Source organism: Spermophilus citellus (genome assembly GCF_964194105.1).
Source record: "Spermophilus citellus genome assembly, chromosome: 2".
NCBI classification, from domain to species: domain Eukaryota; kingdom Metazoa; phylum Chordata; class Mammalia; order Rodentia; family Sciuridae; genus Spermophilus; species Spermophilus citellus.
The window spans coordinates 39,374,303-39,391,648 of NC_138183.1; the positions used below are offsets into that span (position 1 = coordinate 39,374,303).

Genomic DNA, 17,346 nt, shown 5'->3' on the forward strand with positions numbered 1-17,346 from the left:
TCTACCATTAAGGAATGCAGTATAATGGAGGATAGGTACTTATGAAAAACGAGCTAGAAAGTAGGATGTTTAGAGCTCAGAGGGGGTCTTACAGCCAGCCTCCAGTCTTCTCAGAGGAGGAGGCAAAGTGGAGTGGGGATTAGGGTGTCCTTTCTGGGGCTAAGAGACATCTGACAGTTTGAAGGGACAGGAGTCAGAGGATGGGCTTCCTTTTGGTGGGAGAATGGTGAGATGATGGAGAAAGCCCACCTAAGCTGAGTGTGCAGGATGCAGGCAATGGGGGAGATTGGTCAACAGAGAACATGGAGAGAGGCAATAATCCAGGAGCAGCAGCAGGTACCTACTGGGTCAGCACTGTGGGTGGAAATTACTGATGGGATTTGATCAATGCCTAGGAGGTATAACTAGCAGGACTTGGGCGTGGTTTGGATGAAGGAGTGGGTGAGGAACAGGGAGAAGTCAATGATGACTTCCGGTTTCTGGCTTGGATGTGGGGGGTTGGTAATGTCACCACTGAAAGCAGAACACAAGGGAGGACTGATTTGGAAAGGAAGATAAGTAACATCACAGACATTTGAGTTGCCTATGGCACTTGAGTGGGGTGGGTGAGAGACGTGTGATATCTTGGGCAAATTAATCTCTCTGGGTCTTGATCTTCTTATTTGTTTTTATTTATTTTTTTATGTAGTGCTGAGGATCGAACCCACGGCCACTGAGCCAAAACCCCAGCTTGATCTTCTTATTTGTAAATGAGGATAAGAGTATAACTTACCATGCTAAATGTGCTAATACATGTAAAATGCTGAAAAACAGTGCTGCGCCAAGTAAGTGCTCAATAATTGCAGTTGAGCCTTTTATGTGGTCTGGAGCTCAGAAGAGAGCTAAAGGCAGAGATTCATGGCTTTGTGGAGATGTAATGTTTCATGGAAGAGTGAAAGGAGAGTCAGGGAGCAGGGCACAAGTTGGGTTGTCAAGAGGCACTGGTAGCAACTCAGATGTCCACCAATAGAGGAAGAGATATACATGTTGTTATACAATCACCAATAACAGAATATTATGCAACAAAGAAAATTAAGGCACAACAGGTACCTGTAACAATATGGAGAACATTGGAAGGCACAGAAAGCAATATAGTAGACTCTATACAATATGATTCCAGTTTTTTGGGGATTGAGGATTGAACCCACTGGTGCTTAGCGACTGAGCCACATCCCCAACTTTTTTTTTTTTTAAACATTTACTTTTTAGTTGTAGTTACACATAATACCTTTATTTATTTGTTTTTGTGTGGTGCTGAGAATGGAACCCAGGGCCTTGCACGTGCTAGGTGAGCCTTCTACCACTGAGCGACAACCCCAACACCCCCAACTCTTTTTATTTTATTTATTAATTTATTTTAAGATATTTTTTAGTTAGAGGTGGACACAATATTTTATTTTTAAGTGGTGCTGAGGATCAAACCCAGTGCCTCACACATGGTAGGCGAGCACTCTACCTCTGAGCCACAACCCCAGCCCTCTTTTTATTTATTTATTTATTTTTTGTGGGGCGTCGGGGATTGAACCCATTTATTTTTTATTTTGAGACAGGGCCTCACTAAGTTGCTGAGGCTGGTCTTGAACCTGCAATCCTTCTGCCTCAGCCTCCTGGGTTGCTGGGATTACAGGCATGTGCACCCAGCTTGATTTCAGTTTTACAGATGAAAATCAAGAAAAAATTAATATATTCTTCAGGGCACATACATGTATGTGATAATACTGCTGAAAAAAAAATGATGATTTCCCCAGGGAGATAGGGGTGTTACCTAGAGCTCAAAGGTATTGTAAGCTTTTAATAATTTTCTAGTTCTGGGGCTGGAGGTAAATTTATGAATGTTATGCTTGTGTTTAGATGTGCTAAAACATTTAAAATTTGTTATGTGGTAACATAAATGTGATATATATTTATGTATGTATGGATCATGTAAATGTGATATGTATTTTTGTATGCATGGGTCATGTATCTAAAAACACAAAGAATAGCTGCAGAGGGCTGGGGATATAACTCGGTTGGTAGAGTGCCTTGCATGCTTAAGGCCCTGGGTTTTAATCCCCAGCACTACAAAAAACAAAACAAACAAACAAACAAACAAACAAAAAAGAATAGCTGCAGTGTAAGAATTGGGGCTGGGGGCTGGGCATGGTGGCTCACTCCTGTAATCCCAGGAGCTGAGGTGGCTGAGGCAGGAGGATCACAAATTCAAGTCAGTCTCAAAATAAAACATAAAAAGCAGGGAATGTGGCTCACTGGTTAGGCAACCCTGAGTTCAATCCCTGGTACCAAAAAAAAAAAAAAAAAAAAAAAAAGGATTGGGGTTGGGGGTGACAAGTAGGGCCTGCTAAAATCACGGAGAATCCAGGGATGGAGGGGAGAGGCTTTATGTCTGATGTCCATGCTGAGAGGAACAGAGTCAGGGGAAGCAGGGCCAACAGTGATCAGGGAAGGGCTGATAGTCAGCTGTACAGGGCCTCCCTCTTTGATCCTGTTGCATTCCTTTCCCCTCAGCTTCAGTGGTCCCATGAGCATGAGGTGGCCTTTTTCATTCCTGATATTTCAGAGGAACATGATCCTAAGACCTCAATCACATGAGAGGCAGGTCTCTGGGTCCTGCCCTCCTCTATCCCTCACCAAACACTCTGGCATCCTCATGTTCTCGGGAGGTGGCTCTGGAGGTGTTACTAATCAGTGTGGGGTGTTTTTAACTCAACTGGGGATAGAAATCATGAAAAGGCAAAGAATAGCTCTTTCTGAGGATCCCAGCTCTTAGTGTTAACAGCTAATCTGAGAATTCTTTAGCTCAGTTGAGATAGAAATCACAAAGAGGCAAGCAATACCATCTGAATGAGGCTTTATTGGGGTGTGTGCTTGAGTACAAGGGAGACAGTGCATGGACAGGTTTCCTGAACCATTTGCTGAGGACACCAGGAGCAAAGCTAACACAGAAGGGGTGGGATCCGGCAGGCACAGTCAGCTGTTGCACACTGAGCTCAGAATTTCTGCACACTTGATCTTTGTTCTCAGCACCAGGTTTTTCCCTTGACACTGGGATCTGCACATGTGCACTCAGTCTGTCTGCACTCAGCTTGCAAAAATGAAAGAGGTGCTTACTCTGCCACCCCAAGGTCAGTTAAGTTCAGGCTCATTGTACATGTAAAGGTTGCTGGAAAGCTTGGGGAAGGAGTGAGCAGCTCCTGAACTTGGTCATTGGTGGAAACAATTATTCAAAAACAACTTACATTGAGCAGGAAACCTTGGTGGGGGAAGCAGGGCCCTCCTTGCTGTTTCAGAAGCAGGACAGCCAATAGGTCCATCTGCCTGCTTTCCACTGCCCTGCCACCACCTTGTAGGAGGTTTATTGCCTGTACCTATTTTAGGTTCTGGTCCCAATGTCAGGCTCTGATGAGTCCTGACCGCAGTCACAGAGCAAGTCTTCCTATTCTCTCAGCAGACACTGGTTGAAAGCCTACAGTATGGCAGATGACATTCTAGTGTTGAGGATATAGGCACAAGGAAGACAAACAAAAGTCCTTGTTCTTACTGAACTCACATCCTGTGCAAAATATATGGTATACTAATGATAGACACTAAGAAGGAAAATCAGGAAGGGGGAATGGGAAGTGTGGGGAAGTGAGAAAAGCAGAAAGCCTCACTGAGAAGACGATTTTGAGGAAGGACCTGGAGGGGCTGAAGGATGAGCCATGTGAACACATGAGGAAAATGTATGCTAAGCTGAAGAAATGGCTGGTGAAAAGCCATAAAGAAGGAAGTTAAGAGGGCTGCTGAGCTGGAAGGGAAAGAGGGAGTGGGAAGTGGAAGAAGATGAGGTCAGAGAAGTGAGTGGGTAGACTGAGGACAGGCCCAGGGGAGGAGAGGACAAGGGTTGGACAGGAGTGAGGGAAGAAGTCTCTAGAGAATGGCAGGTCCTAGTGCAGGAAGGAAGCAGCAGGTATGGGTGAGATGGGTATCACAGAACATGGGCTCTTTTTTTTTTTCTTTTTCATTTTTTTAGATGTTGATGGATCTTTATTTTATTCATTTATTTTTATGTGGTGCTGAGGATTGAACCCAGTGCCTCACACATGCTTGGCAAGTGCTCTACCACTGAGCCACAACCCCAGCCCACCTTATGGGTTCTTGCTCTTGGCTTTGGGAATGTGTACCCCCCCCCCCCCACATACCCACATTTCTTTCCTCCATTCTCCCAATCCCAGCACAGACTGGTTATGTGATCTGAACAGTACCCTTCCACTCTCTGGGTCTTGGTTTCCTGTCTATTCAATGAAACTTGGATCTGTTAGTGTCTGCGGGTCTCCTAGCTCTGACTTCTGGCACTTTGTAGCCTCATGCTATGATCCCTCTCCATCCTGCCCCTTCTCCAGCTGAGATGGGGATAGCAATGGGACAGGAACAACTCCTAGTCCCAGGCAAGACCCTTCCAAGGTTTTGCAAAGGTTTGATCCTCCACCTGGTGATCTCAGCTTGGCCAAGAGCCTCTTATTCCCTGTCTGGTTCACTCTCTCTTTCTCCTAGGGCTTCTAAGGAAAAATAGCAGTACCCTGATCTGGCTGGTTTTACTGTTTCCTCTCTCAGATGGGTTCCTGAAGTTTAGGTAGCAGCAACCATTTTAGGCTCAGCCCTAGGGCTCATAAAGCTGTGGCCACTCCCAATAGTGCAGCCCAATTTTGGCTCCACACCCATTTCTACGCTGGTCTTAGAGTGGGAACAGTAGAGCATAGTGATCTCAGCCATTCTGCAAATAGCAGGGGCTTATGCTGAATACACAGAAGCCAGCCTGCCTGGATTCAAACATCTACTCTGCCACTCACTAGCCATATGACCTCATTTAAGATGGGATAATAATCTCATTTTACAGAGCTGCATGAAGACAGGGGAGTATATATGTTTGCTGTTAGCACTATGCACCCTCTTGTATCTTCATGTCGTCAGGCCCATCTTACAAGGAAGCTAGAGAGATGGGCCGTGCATTAACCTGGTACCTGAAGATGTGACCTTAACTAGTTTGTTTGATTTAAATTGTGAAATATATTTTGTAAGCAAGGGTACAAATAATATATAGGAACAGTGAAAATAACAATAAAACACTTAGGAAATAACGACCAGGTGCAGGGGCTGGGTTGTGGCTCAGTGGTAGAGAACTTGCTTAGCATGAATGAGGCACTGGTTTTGATTCTCAGCACCACATTAAAAAAAAAAAAAAAGTCCAACAACAACTAAAAACAAAACAAAAGAACAACCAGGTGCAGTGGTGCATGTGAATAGTTCCAGCTACTAAGGAGGCTAAAGCAAGAGGATTAGATTGCTTGAGCCCAGGAGTTTGAGGTCAGCCTTGGCAATATTGGGAGACCCTGTCCTATAGCAAACAAACAAAACAGTAACAAAAACAATAAAACTTCTCAAATTTAAAACAATCTAACACTTCAATGTCTACCACTGAACTTTGGGTAGATTATTTAACCTTTCTAGGCCTTAATTTCTTTACCTGTAAAGGAGGATAATGGACAATGAAGTTCAGTGAAAGTGAAGTGCTTCAGGTTTAATTCTGCCACTAGCATTACCATGTGATGTAGCAAGGCTGGGTGGAGTTTGCAAGAGTTCACAGTCCTGGGATTCTTGTTTGTGTCCAGGGGCCAAGGTAGAAGTGCTAGAGGGCATCTGTAGAAGTTACTCTGGGTCCTGGGGGAGGACTGGGTGAGTGGAGGCTGTAGGCTGAGAGGCTGGGTCAGGGATTGAGGGAGAAGACACAAAACTTAGAGCCACATACACCCAGGCACACTTGAGGCCATAAATCTTGAACTGAGTCTCCAGGGACCCAATAAGGCTGATAAGCAGAATTCCTCAGATGAGGGCTGCAACAGGTCATGGGACGAGCCCTGCCAGGCCCTTTAAGAATGTGTTCCTGCCTCCATTCTGTCATTTCCTCATATTTGTCCTGGCCTCTGGCTCTAGGTCAGGGGATAGCAAAGAAAAGATGATGCACCAGGCCACTCTTGTTCACCAGGGACATGAGGTGGGTGTGCTGCAGAAGCAGAGAGCCATGGTAGAATAGGAAGCAAGGCAGACAGTGGATGGAGGTGCCACTCCTCAGCTCTTCCACCCTGTTCTCAGCTCCCTGTCCCCTTGATGATAGAACGCTCAGGGCTTAGTCCTTGTGCCTCTTCTCTTTCCCCACCCTCCAGTTTTCCCCACCTCTCATCAGCCTTTAAATACCATTATATGCAACAGATCCCCAAATTAGATCTCTAGCCCAGTCCAAACTCCAGACTTCAGACTCCCATGTACAACCACCTACCGGACAGATTTTCATCCCCCAAACCTGCTCCTCCCACATTCTTTCCTATCTCAGTAAATGGCAAATTCAGTCTTCCAACTGCTCAGGCCAAAAACTTTGAAGTCATTCCTGACTCCTCTCTCTCACATCCCACATCCCACATGTCAGTAAATCTCTTAGGTGTTACCTGCAAATGTATCCAGAATACAACCACTTTCACCACCCCAGCTCAAGTCACTATTGTCTGATTTCAGCAGTGATCATCTTCTTTTTTTTTTTTTCCCCACCTCTCCAGTGCTAGGGATCAAATCCAGGGCCTCATGCATGACAGGTAAATGCTCTACCACTGAGCCATATCCCCAGCCCTACAGCAGTGGTCTTCTGATGGTTTTCCTAAACCTCTTCCCTTGCCCAGGCATCTAGTCTCAATACAGAAGCTAGATGATTATTTTTAAAAATGTGAGATCTTTCTTGTCCTAAATCTTCCAGTGGCTGACAAGGCCTGACACCAACAAATTCTGTTACCTTTCTGATCCCTGCTACTTTCCCCTACAGCCCGATGGCCTTGCTGTTCCTTCACGGTGCATGTTTCCACTGTAGAACCTTTGCAATGGCTGTTCCCTCTGCCTGGAATGGTCTTCCTTCAGATATCTGCATGCCTTATGTTTTCCCCCTGTACCTATGCTCTGTACACCAACAAGTAGAGAGAAGGCAGTATTAAAAAAAGGAATGCAAATGTGATAAATTTTAAATACACTGGTTATAAATGCCACTCAAATGTTTTAAATAAATAGTTTTCCTGAGGCAATGGGAACACTCCCACACCCATCTGGTTTGGGGATCCATACTGCACCCTAGTGGTCATTGTGGGAAAAGTCCTATCCTCTGGTTATTCTGCTTGGGGTCATAGATATAAGCTTTGTTCCCATTTGACCTGACCTGGGCCATCTTGCTCCAGGGACTCCAAATGAGCTGTCCAAGTTGCCTCTGCTTGGCGTGAGAAGATACAGGAGTTCAGTAGGAATTTCAGATCCTCAGTTGTCCACTGAGTGAGCTGGGTAAGTGATCTAACTCTCCCCACTAGTGAAGGGGTTTCAAATACATACTTTCTGGGGCTTTGAGGAATGAAGAAGAACATAGAAGGCACTGTGTTGAGTACCTACTATGTTCTCTATAACTGTTATCTACTTTTAGAAGAGACTCCTGGACAAGTGTGAGTAGATGAGGACTTGACTCACTCATGTTGGGTGAAGTGAGTACATGGTGAGGTGACTGAAAGCTACTGTCCTTGCCAAGGCAGTTGACTACTGTTGTTCCTCCCCTGACCCCCAGTAGTTACTTGCTGAGGCTGTCCTGGTATAGGCTTGAGGCTTGACTATGCTGATGCCATGTGGCATGGGGAGACTCTCTTGATCTTTATGACCCAAGCGTTACCCTCAAGATAACTCAGGGCAGCACATGGGCAGGACCTCAGATGCAGAAACCAATGCTCACTGTTAAGAAACTGCCCAAGGAGAGAATTGAGGCAGCAAGACAGAAATTCTATATATTTAGCTTTTTTTCAGGTTTTCCATGAGGCTGTGCATCAGAAAAAGCAACCTCATAAAGCCTGAGCTCAGGGCAAACCTGGTCATGGGCAGGACTTCCACATGAGCTCTGTTTGCAGACGTCAGAGAGGCAAACAACTCAATTTTCTGAGGACTCATCTCCCTCCTGGTACAGGATGCTTCTAGGTTGGCAAACACAAGGCCTAATGTGGCATGTCTCTTCTTGGATTAGCCTTTGTCGGTAGAGGGGTCAGAGTGGCTTTGAGAATCTCTTGGGGATCCTCGCACTCTAAAGGCCATGGAAGACAGTATGGGACATCCATGCTAAAGCTATCTGGGGTTTGGGAGGCAGAACTTTCCCTTGGGTTGTGGGTGAGTAGACTAATGAAGAGGTACCCTGGCAAGGTTCTCTTAGGAAACAAGGTCCCCAGGCTTTCAGGCATGAAGCAAGAAGGCCAGCATCATAGGAAGGGCACCCCCCACCCCCAATCTTAAATCTACAGGACCCAATTACTTGGACTTTGCATTTCCCTCAAATCTGACATTCTATTTTCCCCTCCCTGATCTGTTCTCAGGCCTGGCTAGGACAGGATCCAGAGCTGTTTCAGGCAGATACTGCAATCAGGAAGGCCTGTTTCATCTCCAGTCCTCCACCAGCCGTCCCACCCATTGCATCAGACTGGCACTGCTGCTGAGAGGAGCCAGTCCTGCAAGACAAGCCAGAGGGAATTCCAGAGATAAGAGTTTGGTTTCTGGAAAATTCTGACCCATGAAAGAAATCCTGTTAAGAAAGTGTAGAACTGGAAGGGGGGGAAGACAGGACGTGATTCTCAAGAAGCAATGGTGTGGGATCCTGGTCCACAGATTCCCTTAAAACACAGGATCCAAGTGTAAAATTGTATTCAAGACTGCTTGTGCAGTGAAGAATCAGCCAGACCTATGAGAAACAGTATTCCCTTGCTGAGGTGGCCTGGGGCTCCCTTGGAGCTCAGAAGGGGGCTGGTTCCCCTGCAGACCCCAGGCATCATATCCTAACTCCCTGATCTGAATCTCTTCTTTGCAGGGTCAAATCTTATCACCCTCATCCTCTTTTATCTGGATCTCTGGATCACCTCTGCAGCCTCTTGGTTCTGCTTCATATATCAAAACTGCCCTCTGATCCTTTTCACACACTTTTGCCTAAGAGGCTTCTCTAGAACAGGGTAGTAATATAAGGTCCATGGCCAAATCAAGCTTGCTAGCCAGTTGTGTTGGCAGTAATCCCAATAGCTGGGGAGGCTAAGGCAGGAGATCATGAGTTCAAAGCTAGCCTCAGCAACGTAGCGAGACTCTGTCTCTAATAAAATATTAAAAAGGTCTGGGGACATGGCTCAGTGGTTAAGTGCCCCTGGGTTCAATCCCCGGTATGAAAGGAAAAAAAAAATCTAGCCTGCTGCCTGTTTTTGCACAACCCATGAGCTAAGAATGTAATTCACAATTTAAAAATCTTATTTGTGGTGATAGGGATTGAACCCAGTGCCTTATGCATGCCAGGCAAGTGCTGTTCCACTGAGCTACATCCTAACCCAAATATCCTCATGTTTTTCCCTGTCCCCCACCAAGGCTGGGGGATGGAAGCTTCATGCAACCAGGCAAGTGTTCTACCACTGAGCTATATGCCCTGCCCTACAATTTTTAAATGGCTGGGAAAAAGTCAAAAGTATATTTTGTAATAAGTTATAAGTGATTTTTCTTTAAATTTTTTTTTAGTTGTTGATGGACTTTTATTTTTAAAAAAAAATTTTTTGTAGTTATAGATGTACAGAATGCCTTTATTTATTTTTATGTAGTGCTAAGGATCAAACTCAGTGCCTCACACATGTTAGGCAAGTGCTCTACTACTGAGCTATAGCCCCAGCCCCTGGACATTTATGTTATTTATGTGCCTCACACATGCTAGGCAAGCGTTCCACCACTGAGCTACAACCCTAGCCCCCTAAACGTGATTCTAAGTAAGGTGAGATTATGTACTATCTATGGCTGTGTTCACACAATGGCAGAGTTGTCTAGTTGTTAACAGAAACTGTAAGTTGCACAAAGTCTATTACTCTAGTTGCTTACAGAAATATTTGCTGACTGTTGCTCTGGATTAGGAATTTGGCCATGCTGTTCTACTTAGAGTTCATCAGTGGTTCTCATCAGCTGACACACATCTACCTTTCCAGTCTCATCCCAATCTGAACAATTCTTCCTCAAGCCCTGGAACATCTGCCTCTCGTAGTCCCAATACACAAGTGGCATCTGGAAAGCATGCAGCCATTCATAAGGAGCAGCCTGGCAAGCATTCCATCCCTTTATTTGGATAGCATTATGGAGAAACGTTTACCAATTTTTCCAGATACCAAATGTAATTTTCATGAACTTTGAGTTCCTCTGATGGATCAGACACCTCCACAGCTGCTATTCATTTAATCCTCACAACCCTGATGAGGTAGGTGAAACTTCCACTCCATCAAGTGGCAAGTTGTGTAGCAGAGCTAGAACCTGAAGTCAGACCTCTTGCCTCCTGCTGATTCTGAGATGCCTTCACAGAGTTCATCCACCTAATCCACCACTTTAAAGACCTAACAGATGCTTGTGGTATTTCTGTTGTGTGTAGGGTCACAGACCCTATGCTAAATGGGCCCAAAGAGAGGAAGTTTTGTTGTTTTTTGTCATTTCTTTCCAGTTGTCTGTTCCCATGCTATACCTCAACCTTTCAAAGTAGGTTGGGTGAGGACCAAAGGGAAACCCTGCTCTTCTTACAAAAATGCCTGAATTTGGAATTTCACATCTCAAATTTCCTTCTGCTGCTCTGGGGATCAAGGTTTGTTTTGAAGCAGAAGGAAGCTGCTGGAAATCTGGTCTCCATACTAGAGGGTTACCAATGCAAAGGGAGCCAAATTAATTTAACTGTTGACACACCTGCTTTAAAGGAGCCTGAAGAATGCCTCCAGTGGGCTTCTGGGCATAAGCTCTGGACTATCCACATACTTCTTTGAATATTCAGAGCTCAGAGAAAATCAACATGGCTGTTGAAGGCCTAGGAAAAAGCAATGCAGGACAGTTGTTTATATGAGACTCTTTATCAACCAGAGAGGAGTTAGGATTACACTAGTCAGTTCATAGAGGCCACAGTGTGAATCTGGTAAAAGGAAAAGCTTGTTCTACGCCCTTTATTATGGGAGATGGCTAAACTGTCACTGGACAGGCTCAGTGATGTGGTATAAGAAGCATCAGGAACTTGAGAAAATGGAATTCTATAAAGTAACCTGACTTTCTTGTAGGTCTAGAACTGACAGTATTAGGAAACATTAAAAAGAAGTTCATCTAGATAGCTCCAAGACAGCTTTTGGCAAAATACAGTAAGACTTAGGAAAGATGGTTAGGTTTAAGATGACAGGAGTGATTTCAAATTTGGTGTACAAATTTAGTATTTGGTATTTCAGGCTGAGAATTTGCAGAGATCTATCTGATGTTGCAAGCATTTTCAGGAGGAGGAACAACTGGGAAAACTGAAACTATGACTAAGTGCCATGAAGCCAGTTTTGGGCAAAAATTCTGATTTGTCCAAATAAAACCCAATATTCCCCCAACCCTCAGAGCAATCACAGTGATGATTTGAGGAGACTCTTTAAATATATCACTGAAAACCTAGTGACCATACAATCAGAGATCTGGCCATAGCGAAACACTTTATACATGTAGGAATAGACAAGGGGATTTCTGAAACACTCATGCTTGGATGTATCAGTACAAGACAGCACATGAGGCTGTGGTCTGCCAGGCAGTGAGGAACAAGCATGATTTATCTGCTGGCAAATAAGTCTCTACTACATCTAATTATTCTTTTATCTAAGTGCATCTTGATCTCAGTCCTGGACATCAAAGTAGTCAATTACTGGCTCCTTTGCTATCTTCTGTAAATTACTGCTCCCAGAATTCCTGAAAAGCAAACAAAAGAACAATCAATCTTTTCTTCTTTGGGGGAAAGAGACTTCAGAAAGTTAAGGATCAGCAGATTAGCCACTTGTGAAGCTTTGATAAGATAGAGAGGCAAATGCAAGCTGGTGGTTATTGAAATTTGGTGATGGGTACACAGGTGTTTATTAGTTTATACCATTCTAACCTGAAAGTTTCTCCATAACAGTTTTTTTTTTTTTTTTTTTTTTTTTAATTTAGAGACAGGGTCTCACTAAGTTGTAAGTTGTTGAAGCCTTGAGCTTGCTAACCTCCTTTCTTAGCCTACCATGTTGGCTGGAATCACCGGCATGTGCTGCCATGTCTGGCCTTCCATAGGAGTTTTATAGAAAAATCAAACAAGTTAAAAAAAAAAAAAAAAAGGTAGCATGGCATAAATAGGCTAATGAACAGTGTTCATCAGAATCCAGGCTGCTTGGTTTCCAGGGGTAGAGAGGAGCTGGCTCTATGGAGCTACATGGCCCTTGGCTGAGGCTGAGACACAGAAACACCAATTGCTCTGACCCTCATGGTGACTCTATAAACTGCTCTTATTATCCTTCCAGAGGTTTTGTGCAGGAAGTACAGAAGAGTTACTGCTAGGACTTCTGAGTGGAAGGCCAGAAAGGAGTAGAGACTCTCTAGGTTTCAGAGTAACTTTCAGACATGCTGCCTTGGTCATAATAGGGCAGCTGGGCTCCCCTCTTGACAAAGGAGAGGAAGAGAGCGAGGATATGCTCTTTCCCTGCTCCTGTTTGAGAAAACATCTGGCAGACTTGCTACTTGTTTTCTTCTTTAAATCACGAATGTGTTTTTGTGGTAAAAATAATTCAAGCCACTTAGAAGTAGACAACAAAATGTGGAAGTCCCCACTCACCCTCTTCACTGCCCAACTCTTACCCCCAATCCCACTTTCATCTCCAGAGTGACTATTGTTAATTATGTGATGTTCCAGTTCTAAATCATTAGGTATGACAGACTAAATCCATTTTCTACCTATATTGTGGAAATTATGTCCAGTCACTGTACTCCCTGGAGTGAAACTGGCATTACAAACATCAAACTTGTCTTCTGCGGCTTAAACAAATGTGTCTGATAGCCAAATAAACCTTATATATTTGAACATGGCACCCTAAGGCCAAGCCCAGAGAGGCCAGTAGTGGCTGGTGCAGCCCAGGCCAGTTCAGCCCCTGATGGCGTCTCTACCAGCCAGGTCCCTTTGGAAACAGCTGAAGAATTCTTACTTGTCTGTCTGCTGTCTGTGATGAGGAATTGGTGGTGGAGGTCGTGTCTGCATTTCCCTTTCAAGCACACCTGTCAGTGTGGTAGGTGGACAAATGGACTTCCCCCTGAGGAGTCAAAGAACACAGTAATGAACAAAGAGGATCACTTGTACAGATAAGCAGACAGTCAGAAACTCAGTTTGTGACTTTGGCATTATAATTGCTGAGCACTCTCTACTATGACCTGTCTTCTCTTGGGCATGGTTACTTGCATTCAACCCCATCTCTTCCACCTACCCCTGCTGGGCCTGTTGCCTCATGTTACACTTCATTATTCTTCCTTGGGAAATTCTGACTCCCTTGGGTTCTTTTTAAAAATTTTTTGTGATGCTGGAGATCAAACCTAGGGCCTTGCACATGCTAGAAAAGCTATATTTCCAGACCCAACTTAGGTCCTCCCTTTCCCCTTCTGGCTCACACTACTGCCTAAGTTTCCTTTGATGGTAAAATACTGTTCACATGGTATGCCTTGAATCAGAGTCTGGCATTTGTTCTATTTCTCTTATGGTAGGAAGATGATGCCAGGGAGGGACAGAGGGAGGAATAAAAGACAGAAGGGAAAAGGGACAGATATGATGAAAAGGCATACCTTTAGGCCCCCAAGGTCTGTTCCCTCTACCTACAGAAATAAATCCTCTAGCATCTTCCATAGATTAGGGCACACATGAGGCTTTGGGTATATGTGCCTTATGGAATGAAGCATGGAATTCACACTCTGGTTCAGATCTTCAGATCATAATGAAAGGCTGGCCCAACAAAGTAGCTTTCCCTTTTATTCTTCCAAAAGGAAGAGACAAAAGGAAAGCAAGTCCCAATAGATCCTGCCTCCTGGGTCCAGTTTGCCTTGCTGAGTTCTTCCCGTGACAGTCAGATCAACCTACCTGATGGCAGTGACTACAACGTTGCGCTTTGGTTCACTGTCATAGCTCACGCTCTCCAGACCATAAACTTGGGCCAAGTCATGGATGATTCGGCGGTGGTCTCTGTTCATGGGAGGGAAGCTGTGGCTTTTCTTACTATTCTTTCCCTATATTGAGGAAATAGATAACTGATTGATAACATCATCTTAAAAATAGAAAATGCTTATAACTGGGCTGGGGATATAGCTCAGGCCTTTTTATTTTGAGATAGGGTCTTGCTAAGTTGCTGATGCCCTTGAATTTGTGATCCTCCTGCCTCAACCAACTACCTGAGTCCTGAGATTACAGTGGTGCGCAACTGCACATGGCTTTGGGCCTCTTTTTAAGGAGTCTACCTGCTATTACTCTTTGAGCACTAGTCATACAAAGTTTTATCTTTATCTAAGAGTTTCTGTCCTGACTTTGGAGTAACAAAGAAGGAGTGTGCTATCTAACACACACAGCCCTCTGAGATCTGAGGGCCTTGCAGGAGTTCTAAATATTCTGCTTAGTCATGTGACTATCATTCCTTGTCCAGAGTTTCTTCACCCCCTCTGAGGCACTGAGCTGTGATTTTTATTAACATTTAATTTGACTGCATATTATTTTCTGAAATGACTGAACCTGGACAAGCTTCCATGGATGTTATAATGCCTGGGTTTTGGGGAAAGATTAGAATCCTCAAGCAAACTATGAATTAACTACTCTAGGCTGATGGTGTTTCTAGGACTTGATCTCTTATCAAGCTGGCCTTAGAGGAATGTCCAGTTGGATGTTTTGACTTCAACCTTATTCACAGCCTCCACAAGGGTTTCCATTTCCTTCTCAACATCACTGACAAACTTTAAGTCCTTCCTGAAATGAGAAACCACCAGTTAATTTTGTTTGTTTCGGTTCTTCCAGGAATCCCTTCTGCTCACCCTCTGCCTATAAAGTACATACAATGTACAATGCTGGCAGAAAAGAAGTCAGGAACTGTCAGATAGCAGACAGCCATGATAAAGGGGAGAGAGGGAGGGAGGGAGGGAGGGAGAGAAAGAAAGAGAGAGAGAGAGAGAGAGAGAGAGAGAGAGAGAGGGAGGGGGGGAGAATATGAATATGAACAAATATGAGAAGAGAAAGGAGGAGACATAGCCATCAGAGCACCAGGAAACAGGAGAAAAATAAGAACTACTACTGACCCAAGTAAGAATCATGTAATTGTGAGACTTGGGTGGACAGAGGTGAAATGTGGCTCAGAGATGCTAAGATTTAGTCTACTCTAGCTCTTGATAGGCTCCAACTCCAACCACAGGGCACCCCCGCCCCCACCACCAGAGTTCAGTTAAAGAAACAGTTTTGAAAAACTAAGGCAGGATTTTTATTAAACAACACCCAATCTTTTACAATAGGTAAATAAACTTTGCCTGCCTTAGTCACAGAAGGAGTACATATTAGTTTCTATGTTAAAATACTAAATACTCTCCTAAGCCATTATTAATAGAAAAAAGTTACATACCTGGCATCATCTTTCAAACTATCACTGAATTTTGATCCTGAAGAACGTATATTAAAAGGATCAGAATCATCACTGATATCAAATGCCTCTGCTAACCTCCTGAAAATGAGAGAAGTTTTTGCAAACATAAGGAAAGGAGCAGAGGAAACTATCTTATAAAGCAGTCCTTCCTTACCTATAGGAGATATGTTCCAAGACCTCAAATGGATGTTTAAAACTGTAATAGTACCAAGCCCTATGCATGCTATGTTTTCCTATACATACATATCTATGATAAAATTTAATTTATAAATTAGGTACAGTAAAAGATTAATAAAAAAAAAAAGCACAGATTTTAGCAATGTTAACATGTGATTTTTTCCCCCTTAAGTTGAGAACTTTTACCTTTTTATTTATACACTTCATTTCTTCTCTTCGGCAAATCTGAATTGCCAGTCACTACTCTTGTGCTTCAGAGCCATTATTAAGTACAATTATGTGTTATTTGAACATAAACATGTGATATTGCAGTAGTCAATCTAATAACTCAGATGGTTACTAAGTGGCTACTAGGTGGGTAGTGTATTCAGTGTGGATACTGGACATAGACGTGATTCATCTCCCTCACATGATGGAGTGGGGATGGTGTAAAATTTCATCAGGCTATTAACAACAGAGTGAAATTTAAAATCAGTAAATTTTTTACTTTTGGAATTTTCCATTTAATATTTTTGATCTGCGGTTGACTGTGGGTTACTAAAACTGGAAAGCAAAACTGCAGATAAGGGGTGACTACTGTAATAATATACAGGGATTACAATGTCCTAAGTTCCTTATATATTAGCCATTTGATTTCAGTAAAATGGGTGACTAAAAAAACAAAACAAGATGTGCCATTGTCTTCATAGACTAATATAAACAAAAAAAGACCTATGCGGGTCTGAGCAAACTGAATATTAGAGATTTGTATTATTTGGGGAAGAGAAGGCTGGTGTATGACATTACTGGAAATGGTAAATGCGGAATGACTTTCTCTGAGGCTTAACATAGGTACCTAAGCTAGGAAGGTAGCTCTGTGGCAGACTGCATATTTAACATGCACAATGTGTTCAGTCTGATCCTCAGCATCAAACAAAACAAAACAAAAAACCCAAATCATAAAATGGACATATAAACACCAAAATTAAAATCCCATCACAAAAATCTGGAAAATAAAAGCAGAAAGAATTTCACTGGGAAACATATGTACCATATTTGTTTGTTTAAGACACGGTTTCCTTATCTTGCCTAAGCTGGTCTCAAAACTCATGGGCTCAAGTGATCCTCCTGCCTTGGCCACCTGAATAGGTGGGTTTATAGACACATGCTATGCAATGGCTTAAATTTTCCTATTTTTTTTTTAAACAGTCTTAATTTTCAGAATTCTTGGAGGGAGATCCTTTGATGTTTTTATTAGTAGGCCACCAATTCAAATTTAAGTTTTTTTTTTAAAGAGAGAGAGAGAGAATTTTTAATATTTATTTTTTAGTTTTTGGCGGACACAACATCTTTGTTTGTATGTGGTGCTGGGGATCGAACCCGGGCCGCACGCATGCCAGGCGAGCGCGCTACCGCTTGAGCCACATCCCCAGCCCTCAGATTTAAACATTGATTAAAACCTGTCTGTGAGCTGAATTTGGCCTGTTAGTTTTCGATTTTTGCAATAGAAATATACATATATTTTAACTTTAGATTGAGTTTTCTTTTTAAAATTTGCATTTCTTTTCTTTGGTAGATCACTTGTCTAGCATGTGCAAGGCCCTGGATTCTATCTCCAGCACTGTGCAAAAAAAAA

The 17,346-nt window shown here is 43.3% G+C and overlaps 2 protein-coding genes across 4 annotated transcripts in view; one reads left to right on the forward strand and one right to left on the reverse strand.

The window, feature by feature from the left end:
* The window catches only part of AQP7 (aquaporin 7), a 56,725-nt gene that overhangs the window by 19,123 nt on the left and 20,256 nt on the right, over positions 1–17,346 (forward strand). The window lies entirely within an intron of this gene.
* NFX1 (nuclear transcription factor, X-box binding 1) overlaps positions 1,740–17,346 on the reverse strand; it is a 71,556-nt gene continuing 55,949 nt past the window's right edge. The window contains exons 20-24 of one of the 2 annotated variants that reach the window (XM_081272214.1): positions 15,534–15,632; positions 14,824–14,890; positions 14,018–14,163; positions 13,098–13,202; positions 1,740–11,838 (exon numbers count right to left, since the gene is read on the reverse strand). In XM_081272214.1, the coding sequence (XP_081128340.1) occupies positions 11,766–11,838; positions 13,098–13,202; positions 14,018–14,163; positions 14,824–14,890; positions 15,534–15,632 (490 nt within the window). In that variant the 3' untranslated portion in view covers positions 1,740–11,765. Of the gene's footprint in view, positions 11,839–13,097; positions 13,203–14,017; positions 14,164–14,786; positions 14,891–15,533; positions 15,633–17,346 lie in introns of those variants that run through there. The other variant, XM_081272215.1, reaches the window with a different exon arrangement.